The sequence below is a fragment of the Lipotes vexillifer genome, unplaced genomic scaffold, assembly GCF_000442215.2.
Source record: "Lipotes vexillifer unplaced genomic scaffold, Lipotes_vexillifer_v1.1 scaffold1113, whole genome shotgun sequence".
Taxonomy (NCBI): domain Eukaryota; kingdom Metazoa; phylum Chordata; class Mammalia; order Artiodactyla; family Lipotidae; genus Lipotes; species Lipotes vexillifer.
This window is the reverse complement of record NW_006777938.1, coordinates 1,110,129-1,122,811: the sequence shown is the minus strand read 5'-3', so window position 1 is coordinate 1,122,811 and position 12,683 is coordinate 1,110,129. Positions and strand designations below refer to the sequence as shown.

The following is a 12,683-nucleotide window of genomic DNA, read 5'->3' as shown; positions in this document are numbered from 1 at the left end:
GGCCTGCGCGTCCGGAGCCTGTGCTCCGCAATGGGGGAGGCCACGACAGTGAGAGGCCCGCATACCGCAAAAAAAAAAAAAAAAAAAAAAAAATGTCCTCAGGGAAGTGAGTTTTTTCCCTGTTTTTTTTTTTTTTTTTTGGGCCGCACTGCACGGCATGCAAGATCTTTTAGTTCCCCAACCAGGGATCGTACCCGCTGCCTCTGTGGTGGAAGTGAGGAGTCTTAACCACTGGACCGCCAGGGAAGTCCCGTCCCTTTTCTTATAGATATTTCCAAAATCGTACAACATCTAGATATGCTGCAGAATTTTAGAAGCTTGTTGCTGAATGTCAGGACAGCATTAACTATCCAGAAGTTGGCAAAAGGCTCACTTTTGAGTTTGAGTGAATCTCCCTTCAAGAAACCAAACTTAGAAAACATTTGTTTCAGTGTGTCATGATATATATTATAAAAAGGACTATTTTCTTCACAAAAGGGAGATTGCTGAGGGTACGGTAAGAGGTGGTTAAAGTGCAGTCTTTTTTATTAGCAGGGCTGTCGCTCAGATATTCTGGGGTAGAATATCTGAGTGGACTGCCATTCTAGGGAGACAGATTTGGTAAGATTTTTAAGAATGCTGAAGCCATCAGGATAGCATTTTTTTTTCCACTAGAAAAATTGGATTTTTTATTTAAAAATATTTTCAAAGGCTAATGCCATAGTGGAACAACCAAAGGATAGTTGAACCAAATTCTCAGGGCATTAGAGGAGCACCTGCCAATGCAAGCTCATGATTCGCCGCCAGGAGACCCTCTGTTGGAGACCTTGGGAAGGATCTCCTGCTTTGTAGGTAACTTGTCATCTGCCTTGCAGCTCTAGAATTCGCAGTTTTGAGTTTCCATAATCTACATCTGATATCTTACGATTTATTAAAACTTGCAACATGCATGTTGCATTTTTTGAGACCCACCTCTACTATTAGGACGCGTTTTGCTGTGTAGATTTTCCCCCCTAAACTCTAATGTATCAGAACAAATTTCAAAGTCTTTAAAAGGGATGTTTTCACTTTAACTACCCGACGGTTCTAAATTATCTGAAAACAGCTATAAGCCCTAGGCTGTGGGACATCAGGAACCGGAAGACAGAGCCGAGAAGCTGGAATGTAGTTTCTCTCCCAGGACCCAGCAGACTGTGCTGGCCTGGCCATCTGGACATGTGGGAGATATGGTGAAACACAGACAGAAGGCCACCGGGCCAGTTTTCACAAAGACTTGGACAGCGTTTTGCTGCTATCAGCCCGGGATGGCTCCTTCAAAGAGCTGCCTCTCTTTTGTAACTGCGGTTTTCTCTGCTGAACTCATTCCGCCCCCCTCCACCCAGTCTGCTTCTCCAGGGCCTCAGAGCGCCACGTCCATTCACTCACTTATGGAGCACCTGCTCTGTCCCAGTCCTGGGCTCAGGGCTGGGGCTGTAGTGACGAGCAAACGAGAGAGGTTTCCCTCTTCCCACAGCTGCAGACAGCTGGGCGAGGCACACATATCACACACGCAGTTTGTCACTGTAGGTCGTGCTGTGTGCTGTCAAGGGAGATACGAGCTTCGGTGGGGTGGGGAGCTGCTGCAGATGGGGTGAGGGGGACAGGGCTCAGACCACGCTGCACTGCAGGGTGAACCTGAAGCCGAGACCTAAAGGGCGAACTAAGTGTCCTAACGTGTAAAGCAGACACGCGTTAGCTAAGTTAAATACACAAACACACAGTGCTTTCACGGTGAATTTTGGTTCTGTATCCAAATTATGAGCAGTGTACTCTCTCCAAGCTTTTCTTGGCTATTCTAGAAATATGGTCTTTTCTGCCTGGATTCTTGGTCCTTACTTCAGTTTTCCTCAGGGCTGTCTCTATCACGGGTTTTTGGTCTTAATTTCTCCTTACTGCACTCGTTGCTATTGTGAGTAGCCTGGTGGGCCAGGTTAACCTGGGCTGGTCTTGGAATGTTCTCACCTAACTGTGGTCCATGGATCAGCCTGTCTGCTCATCCTCTCTGGATCCGCCCCGCGCACCACCAGGTGGAAGCTTCCAAATGAGGCTCCACCCTTCATCCAGTCTTACCACGCAGTCTCAGAGTGAGTGCTGTAGTGACAGCTGAAAATGTGGAAGAGGTGTTTAGAAAGAGCATGGGCTTCAGTGCCATTCCAATCTGAATTCAGGTCGTGGCTCTGATCTTAGATGTGTGTCCCGGTCAGGTTTATTTGATCTCTCCAAACCTCACTGTCATTACCTGGAAAATAATTTTTGTTGTGAGGATGAGAGATAATGTGTGCTAAGTGCGTGGTACGTGGCTGGCATTCAGTGAAAGCAGCCACCCCCTGGGTGAGCCGGAGGGAATAGAAAGGCTTCCGGTAATGTTGGAACAATAATAACTGGAGGTTGGAGAAAGTATACACGTGCTTTCTTCACCTTCTTTATGACTGTGATGGACTCTGATTTGCAGGCAGAAGACAAGGCAGACGTGCTGAATAAGGAGCTCCTCTTGACCAAACAGAGGCTGGTAGAGACTGAAGAAGAGAAGAGGAAACAAGAGGAGGAGACAGCTCAGGTAACAGGCGTAGGCGGGCTTGTCCTTACGCAGGTGTATTGGTACGCGGAGTTGATTAATACTATAAACGAGAAGTAACACGAAATTTGTTCAGATCAAGGGCGATGCTGAAGCAGTACATGTGAGTAGAATCGAGGCAGCATTTCCACCCTTGAACAGCTTTTAGGAATTTGCCTTGACTGAGACGTCTAGCAAGAGTGGTACGCTTTCTCCAAGTTTAGGAACTTGGAATTATTATCCAAGAGCTTTGAGGCCTCCGCAGAGTTCGTGTTGTATCTCCGAGATGTTTGACTTCTCTGAAGTGGTTTATGAGGATTGCTAAGCTGGAAGCCTACAGAGATCTCTGCAGGGAGCCACCTCCATCAGTCACGCTTCATTTTCCCGATCCATGCCTTAGAAGAAGGGGCACCCACGTTTCTGTTCCTGGCAGAGCTCTCAAATCTTCCCTGAGAGAATAAAAAGAAACCCTTTGGGAGCCAGCCCTGAGGTTAGCTCTCTACAGTATTCATATGGGTTTTGAGGCTGAGCAGCTGGAAGACACACCATTGCCAAGGACCCAGAGGTGACAGGAGGGACCTCTCCACCCTATAGGAGTCAAAGCTTCCGGCTTCCCTGAGGAAGGGCAGGCTGCTTCACCAATGGTCTCCATCTCTGTCCGTCCCAGCCAGGCATGATTAGCTCACTTATAATGAGTTCAGTTCAGAGACATCAATAATACTAAATATAAAACAGCACACAGAGCATTTCAAAGACCTACATCCGAGCAACCAGAAAAACTTCCAGTGAGGTTACTAATGAAGGGATGTGTCATTTAGCACCTTCCGGGATTTATAAAAAGTATTCCAGGATTTTTTTTTTTTAATGATGAAAGGAGTCTCGGCAATTACTGTGGACCAAGATTTTTGTTTTTCTTTAACATACTCAAAAATATTCGGGGGCCGATTATCCAGTTTGATCTAGCCCTTTGGATGGGTTTTGCTGTTTTCTTTACTTCCTGTTTTTTGGTGGCCCACTTCAGTACTTCAGGTAAAGAATGAAGCTGTTAGCAAATGAATTTAATCCATGCCCCTCTCCTCTGTGTGTGTGTGTGTGTGTGTGTGTGTGTGTGTGTGTGTGTGTGTGTGTGTTTATATGTGTGTATATCCTGTTTTAATTGTTGTGGTTCCCTTGTGAGATAGGGATTATTCTCATTTGTCAGATGAGTAAACTACAGCTTAGAGAAATTAAATGAACTTGCTCAAAGCATCTCAGCTATCTCAGTTGACCCTGAGTCAGTGCGGCCTTACTGCAGAAAGGACGAAGGGTATGGCTGAAGTCCTTGAATTATGTTAACAGAGAACAGAGACCAATATAAACAACTAAGTTTGAATCAGTATAACCTACAAATGCTCTTAGAATTTTAGAATGTAGCAAATATGAAGAACTTCCGAAATCTTGTAATGATAGGACCAGTTATAAATTGCAGTAACTTGTGTATTTACAAGTACCGAGTATACTCCATTCATAATTTGGGATGCGGCAAAGCAGAATTCATCAATTTTTTCTGACTGTGTACTTAAAGATTAACCAGAGTTGTTTTTTGTTTCGTCAGTGTGGGAGAATCGAATTCTTTCCTTTTTATCTGGGGGCACCTGAGCTTTTTCACTGCCTTAACCTTCTTCTATACCTAGAATTCTAGAGCTGCCAGGCTACAGAAATAACTGTGCTTTTAGGTTTAGCATTCATAATTTAGTATTTCTACAGTGTTGCTACTGTAACACGTACTGCATTATGTCACTTTAACTTCTTCTAAAGTCAGTGTTTCTTCAGTCCCCATCTCCCATGTCTGACTCCAGTCCCAAAACCCTCTTGATCCTACCTCCTGAGGGGTAACAGCAGTGTCGATACGGGATGAAAGAAGAAGCCCTAAAATGTTTTTTCAGTAATTTATTGCACAGCATCAAGAGTACATGCAATGCTGCCTTGATGTTTTGTTTTAGACTCTCATAAGGATAAAGATAGCTTCTGAACGGACACTTATTTAACAATATATTTATAAAGTAGTAAAAAGCATAAGCAGTTTTATACTAGGATTGCTCATATTCGTATACATTGCAGGAAAAAAAGTAAGATTTCTGTATCTCTGGAGATGATTAGGTTTTTCAAATGACCAACATGCAACTGCAGTAGGAAAAATGTGTGTACTTACAGTTGTTTACATTGTTGTTGACTATGAATCAGGCAGACTTGAATATGGATGTTCATGGAAATTTATTAAGATTTTGACTGAGTCTTGATGTTTCTCATTCTTACTCTTTTAGCTGAAAGAAGTCTTCAGGAAACAGCTAGAGAAGGCAGAATATGAAATAAAGAAGACTACAGCTATCATTGCCGAGTATAAACAGGTAATGTGCCATTGTGGGCTTCGACACTATAAAGCTAATTGTTTTGCTCTTTTCTTTGGGAAAGTTTGTTTGTTTCTAGAGTTTCCAGAACAGTAACTGTACTGCATTGATTATACTTGTTGGCTCATTTTCTCCTCTGAAACAGACAGTGGTTGGACCTGCTTGCTGATAACATGAGAAGTTTAATTGAGCAAAACAATCTCTTGGTTGTTTTCAATGTTTGATAGATTTAGAGGAACAAGAAATCTTATTACCATTGGGATCCTGTCTCTGCCTTACTCAGAAGCTAATTTCCAATAGATCACACTAGTAACATTTGCTTCTTGGCCGAGCACTAAAGTTTAGTCACTGTATTAAATGGCAACAGCTAAGAGATCCATGAGTCCTTTGCTGTCACAGTAGAGAACATGGGAGCTCTTTTTCCCATGTGGCTATATGGCCTTACCCAACAGAGGCCAGTGCTACCAGTTAACCTCCTCTTGTTAACCTTAAAAAGATCTTTTAATGGTGGGGCGGTGCTCTTCTCTTTGAGGACATTTCTAGTCCCATCGTGGGGGTGGGGGTGGGGGTGGTGGCGTGTCTCAGAAAAGCCTTCATTCCAGCTCCAGTAGTATCTTCTGTCCTTGCTGGTTATGCTGGGACATGGCAGAGACTCCTCTTGTTGCCGAAGTACTCTGGACTGTTCAAGTTCCAGTTTTCCAGAATTGTTAAGGTACTGTATGCCACCTACTTATCCAGAAATTTCCCTGGGGTCTTCTGCCTCACAGAGGAGTTTGAAGTCTAAGGCTTACTTTTTTTTTTTTTTTTTAAATTGAAGGATAGTTGATTTACAATGTTGTGTTAGTTTCTGGTGTACAACAAAGTGATTCAGTTATATATGTATACATTTTGCGGTACGCGGGCCTCTCACTGTTGCGGCCTCTCCCTGTTGCGGAGCACAGGCTCCGGACGCGCAGCCTCAGCGGCCGTGGCTCACGGGCCCAGCCGCTCCGCGGCATGTGGGATCTCTCCGGACCGGGGCACGAACCCGTGTCCCCTGCATTGGCAGGCGGACTCTCAACCACTGCACCACCAGGGAAGCTCTAAGGCTTACTTTTTTAAAAAGTGATTTTTGCTTATAAATGAAATTTACATTCCTTGTGGAAGTGCAGAAAAGCACAAGGAAAACAAACCTCCCTTAATCTTGCCAACTAGAAAGAATCACTAAATACACTGAGTATGCTTTGTTGCTATATAAATAAAAATGTAAGTTATATTGTTCATGCATTTTGGGAGAAACTAGTTCATTTGTATATTATGAACACCTTTCCATAAGGATTGTGCCCCTTCATGGAAGATTGCTTAGAAATAAGGCTTCAGAGCTATCTTCTTCTCTTTTATAATCTATTTATATCTATATATCTATATCTACATACAGATGTACAAAATCAATATATGTTTATTTAATGCCCGCTACATGTGATTCTTGTTACTTTGGAGGAATAAAAGACAAATTCATTCAATTTCTCTTCTCTGGAAGCTTATCTTGTAATACGGAGGTAAAACCTGTCCAAAATTAAGAGGAGAGGGAATTTCTTACATGTGGGAAATGAGGAATCCCTTCCTGGAGAAGGAAGTGATTTGAGTTGTGCTTCAAAGGCTAGGTGAGGTTTGGGTATCTGGAGATGGAGAAAGAGAGGATGGAAATGGTGGAAAGGTGGAAACAGCATGTGCAAAGGCATGGGAGGTAGATTAGTGACAAAGAGTCTTGTTTAGCAAGAGTTTCAAGTACAGATGAGAGAAGCAAAGGTGAGTTGGGGCCTAGTTCAAGGAAGGTCTTCAGGGATAGCCTGAGGAGTTCGGATTTTATTCTCTTTATAGGAGGACAGTGGCATGACCAGGGACATATAATTGGCACTACTCTGTCCAGGGAGAAATGTGGAACCAAGTGGAGAGATGTACAGGCAAAGAAAGACACAGAGCAGTAAGAGGCCAACAGCAGAGTCCAGGGGAGGAAAAAAATAGGGCCCTGAACTACAAAAAATAGTAATGAAAACGGAGAAGCAGGAAACACAAGAGTCATTTTTTTTGCTAGATAAGGGAAAATACTGGAAGAGATCCTGAGATTTTGAATTTAGGTTACTAGGAGAAGGGCTGATTAGACATTATGCAACATAAGGAACGTTAAAGACCGTGTGCTATGGAGCTTGCCATTGCTGCAAAAGCATTTTTTTCATCAGGCCGTGAGTGGCCACCATATGCAGCACTCTTCAAAGAGCAATCCTTGCCTTGAATATTATCTGGCAAGCACTTGAAGTAATGTAAAAGGCAACGGACCCATCTCTTTGAAGACAATTAAACATATAACGTAATCTAAATGCATTCTGTAGTTGGAATTGGCTATTACTGGCTATATGTTTGGGCTTATTTAAAAGGGTTTATTTGTTGCCAAAATTGCTTGAGAAGTCTCTTCTTTTTAACATCAGCCCTACAGTCCTATTTATTGTTTCCAGGCTTGGATCTGGACAAATTGGAGACTGAACTCAACCTAGTCCCAGGTCTCTAGAACTATTTTTGAGTAGACTGGGATTTTTTTAAATGTCCGTTTTGATAACAGAGGTAGACCTTTTATGCTTTTAGTCCAAATTGCACTTGAAAATTTGACATCCCCTAACTTTTTTATTCCATTTTTTTCCAGAATAAAAAATTCTTATTTCACTCAAGTTTAGCAAGACTCGAACTTCCATTTTTTGTTTTCTTTTTTTAATACAATCTTAGGGGGCTTTGCAAGCACTTATTTCTGTCTGTTCCTGGTACTTGTTAGCACCTTATTTCAGAATCAATAATAATGAGATGTTATTTAATGGTGCTCTGTATTAAACCCTTTACATACATTTTCTTTCTCACTGATTATCACAGCACAGCACTTTTCAGTCATGAAGAAATTCAGAATTCTTTTCATCAGATTCCTAGGATAGTACCTTGCCCAAAGTAGATACTCAGTAAAGATTCTATAGATTGATTCCAAAGTGAGGACAGGAGTTCACTGGGACCAGTCACAGAAGCTAGTGACAGAAAGAAAGCAAATCTACCCCATGTGTTTCTTCTACTGATCGAGATAGCGGTGTGCTTTACACAGGGAACACTCTCAGGCTTTCTGCTGCTTGTTTTATGGGAATGACTGGCATTTGCAGTGCTACTCATTTGCAAAATTTCTTATAGCATCAGAGATGTGAATGAATAAACAGCTGTGTGCACATGCTACAAGAGACATTCTACTTTCTAGTAAAGTAGCTCTTTTCTTTCTCGTAGATCTGTTCCCAGTTGAGTACCAGACTCGAGAAACAGCAAGCAGCCAGCAAGGAGGAGCTGGAAGTGGTAAAGGTGAGGAAGAATGAAACAGTCCTGTGATACACTTTCTTCCAAATTCATGTAGTCTTGAGTGAGCACCTGATAGGAGGATCCCAATATGTGGTGATGCACCACAGGCAGGACAGCCTGTAGACACGACCCCACCCCACCTTTGTTTTAAAGGAGTTAGGAATTAGGGTGAATAGGGTCCCTCTTCTGACTGGGGTGTGGGCCAGATGAAAGGTTATGTTCCCAGAAATCTTTTGGGCTGTCAGAGACAGGTAACAGGAAAGGAGGTAGGATTTCAGCATTGTCACAAGAGGCCCCTGAGCTTTCTTGGTTGTTGGAAACCTGGAAACCCGAGCCCTCAGCAGCCTGCATCCCAACTGTGCCTGAATTGATGTGACTTCATTGTGCAACCCAGTAGGATCATCCCATTAATCTCTTAAACAGTGGACACCATGGGCAGTATAGAACTCAGCTGGAGGAAACACATTGGGTAACTGATTTTTCCACCAAAAGTAGAGATTTGTTTTTAAAGAAAACATGCAGCATTTATTTCTATGCTGCCCCCTGGTGGTAAAACTCCTTATGCTGATTACCTGCTTGAAAAAAGTGATTGTTTATTGTATAGAAAAAGCAGTAAACCAAATGGATTGGTATTCCTAAGAAGCAGCGTTGGTATAGCCAGCTCTTGGGGCCAGTGTTACAGAAACCTGATATAATTCTATTTGAATATATTCAGCTTTATACTAGTAAATAAATGCATTCTAGGCACTTTCGTATATCACTTAACAACTTGACAAGTTATTTAACCTCTCTCAGATTTATTTTGTATTCTGTAAAATAGAGACAATATTACCTACCTCATAAGGTCATTTTGAAGATTAAATAAGATCCTGTTAATAAAGTACTTAGTCTAGTACTTGGCACACAATAAATGCTCAGTAAATACATATTTTAAAAGTTGTAACCTGAAAATCTGAGACATGAGAACTGAAAATAGGAACTTTGTTCTGAGAAGGTGACTTTTGGGGATTCAGGCCTGGGACACATGCTTGGACATATCAAGAGGAAGAATTTTATGACCAGCTGAATATGGAGTGAAGGAGAAGCTAATGGAAAGATGACACCAAAGTCTTTAGGCCTAAATGGTGGGGTAATGCACAGTGACACAGAAGTGTGGGCAGAGTTGCTTTGTGTGTGTGTGAAGAGATGGGTATAGTTACAGTTATGGACATGCTGAGCTTGTAACAGTAGGACATCAAAATAGATCAATTTTTTTTTTTTTTTTTTTTTTTTTTTTTTGCGATACGCGGGCCTCTCACTGTTGTGGCCTCTGGGAGCACAGGCTCCGGACGCGCAGGCCCAGCGGCCATGGCTCACGGGCCTAGCCGCTCCGCGACATGTGGGATCCTCCCAGACTGGGGCACGAACCGGTGTCCCCTGCATCGGCAGGCGGACTCTCAACCACTGTGCCACCAGGGAAACCCTGTAGTGTCTCTTATCTCTAAACTTTTTGAAGATATTTTAAGAAAACAGTAGCACTGTTGTCTTGAAAAGAGTTGCCATTGTTCAGTGCTCTGTGCTTGATTGGCAATCCAGGCATGTGGCAGAGTTGCTTTTATCACCTTGAACAGTAATGATCATCTTCACTTGAACAAAAGGACGTATACTTCACTTGTTGCAGGGGTAGACTTAGGTTAGTCATAATGACCTTCCTCAGTCTACCACAGGGAAGTTACTTAAACTCTTATTAAATTTCTTCATTTATAAAATGGGGGTGATAATACCTAATCATAACTAAATGAGGTAATGCATGTAGCATATATGCCACGGGGCTTGGCATCTAGTAAGGGTAATGGTAGTACAAAGTTTCTAGAAAAGATTTGAAAGAAATGCTATAATACTTTCTATCCCCAGAGTCTCTCTAGAGACACTGTAAGAAAAAGTAGCACCTGTCTTGGATAGTTGGGTTTTGTGCCGACTATAACTGTTTTGGTCATAGCACAAGAAAAATAGTTACTTTTATAAATGGGCCTGCATTTGATGGCCACAAGCAGTGTCTAAAGAAAAATCATATTGCATTGTTTCAGGACATGATTTATGCTATGAAATGCAGTTTGATGTTGGTTATCTCTTTTGGATATTTCAGGGCAAAATGATGGCATGTAAACACTGCAGTGACATTTTCAGCAAGGAGGGTGCTTTGAAAGTAGCAGCCATAAGCAGAGAGGACCAGGGAATTGAATTGGATGATGAGAAGGACTCTCTTAAGAAGCAACTGAGAGAGATGGAGCTGGAATTGGCACAAACCAAACTGCAGCTGGTGGAGGCCAAGTGTAAAATCCAGGTTGGTGATTTGATAAAAGATCAATTAAAAAAAATAAACAGTTAGTGGTCTAGGATAGTCTAGTACTGGAGAGTCGGCCTGTCGAGCTCAGAATCATATGATGTTACCATATAAGATGAATACATTTTCTGCCCACAAATGAGTTGCATTTTACATCATTTTTAAACACTGATATAAACACATAGTTTTAAATAAATTTTTAATAACTAAAACTATATATATCTTGTGAGAACTTAAGCATGTGCCTTTTTAGTTTACCCTGATATTTTTTGGCCATGGTCCTTTCCCATTGAACTTGGTCACTTAGCTGATCCTGAAAGTTGAAAGGCCAAACCCCTCCTGTTATCTTTCCCCTGACAGTTGAACGTTGGCTGACAGCCATTCTTTTCTTTCTTCGGAGCTTCTTTTCATCTTTACCTGATTTTGCCAAATCCCTTTCCCCATAATCTCTTTCCATATTGGAGGATATAGGAATTAGAAAAGCAGTCCTGGCTTCTGATGGACTGTTCCCACTTCCTTCTTACCAGTGACCCTCACCCTTGCCGTGCCCTGCCATGGCACCTGCTGCGCCACACTAATGATCTTGAACTCTTTCTGCTTCTGACCTTGTACGTCCTCAGGGGCACAGGCCATGTGTTTGGAACTAGAATTTATTCATGCTTACACTATCAGTAAAAATTCATTCCATCTGTATGTTTACGTTTACCTGTGGTTTTAAACATCTTCTCTTAGGCTGCAGCCTAAACCTAGATTTGGACCTAAATTGCCGGGGGAAAAAAGGGTAAAATGAGGTTTCATTTCACTGATCAGAGAAAGCACAGATTCTGGTTTTTAGTGGTAATTCTTTTAGCTCTAATTTTTTTTTCTTGCATTCAGAAGCCAACTAAATCTCACCTGGGTTTTGTAGGAAGAAAACTGCGGCTGTGTAGACCTGTGGATTCCAAAAAGCTATACTCTAACTTTTTTGGCAGAGAGAAGATATTTATGTAACTCAGATGATTTTCTTTCTTGAATTAGGAACTTGAACATCAGAGGGGAGCCCTTATGAATGAAATCCAAGCTGCAAAAAACTCTTGGTTTAGCAAAACCCTTAACTCTATCAAAACGGCCACGGGAACGCAGCCACTGCAGCCGCCACAGGCCACCCAGCCCCCCAAGGAGAGCACATAGGTCCAGCCTCACCCAAGTACAAGAGCACAACGATCAAAGCAACGGAAACCCAGGATGATTCCTGGTGTCCCTTTAAAAGGAAGGAAAGGAGGCCAGAAAGCAAGCCAGGATCTTTCAGTAGCTCTTACTCTTTCTTGTATGACACTTTTAAAAAAGGGATGTTATTTAAACTAACCTGATTTATGTCGAATACCTGTTTTTGTGCTTGTTCATGGAAGACTGTGTTCCGATCCATCATAGTATTACACATTATTTTACATGCCTGATGTTTGGTTGCAAATAAGTAATTCAGAACTAAATCCTTTTTATTTAGAACTAATTATTCATATTATTTTTATCTTACATAAAAATGAAGTTGTCTTTTATTCCAAGGTTGAAGTGATAGGCAGGTATTTGTCACAGCAAAAAAAAAAAAAAAAAAAAAAGATTGCAACCTAAACCTCTTAACTTTTCAGGATTTATTCAGATAAAGCACATTGTGGGGCCAGTCATGACCACTGTCAGGTTTCCTCCTGAAAGTGATGCCCAGGATAGCGATAATCCTATCCAAAGGAAAGAACAGACCTGGGATTGAACAGTTCCCCAAGACAGTTAGTTTATTTTTATTTTCTGTTGGGTACATCTGGAAATGAAGTGCCAAGAACCATGGGATAAGATAGGCTATTGAAAACACACACTAGATTAAAAGAACTGAGATTTTGGTAAATGCAGGATAAAATAAATCATTTTGGTCCTGGTCTTCTAACAGGTCCTTTTAAGAGCTCCACATGGGAATTGCGAGTTCCTAAGTAAGAACACAGTTGTGACTTGTGGCAAATGTAAAGTCAGAAGTGGATATTATGAGTTGCATCTTTAGGAAACCTTCACCAGA

At 41.8% G+C, this 12,683-nt stretch overlaps 1 protein-coding gene across 4 annotated transcripts in view; it reads left to right on the top strand.

Annotated features, from left to right (window-relative positions):
• Positions 1–12,455, top strand: part of LOC103090117 (rab GTPase-activating protein 1-like, isoform 10) — a 282,259-nt gene extending 269,804 nt beyond the window's left edge. For 2 of the 4 annotated variants that reach the window (XM_007451371.1, XM_007451370.1), the window contains 5 exons: positions 2,471–2,575; positions 4,876–4,959; positions 8,251–8,322; positions 10,445–10,642; positions 11,660–12,455. In XM_007451371.1, the coding sequence (XP_007451433.1) occupies positions 2,471–2,575; positions 4,876–4,959; positions 8,251–8,322; positions 10,445–10,642; positions 11,660–11,812 (612 nt within the window). In that variant the 3' untranslated portion in view covers positions 11,813–12,455. The remainder of the gene's footprint in view (positions 1–2,470; positions 2,576–4,875; positions 4,960–8,250; positions 8,323–10,444; positions 10,643–11,659) is intronic. The other 2 variants (XM_007451372.1, XM_007451369.1) reach the window with 2 other exon arrangements.
• Positions 12,456–12,683: the final 228 nt, after the last annotated feature.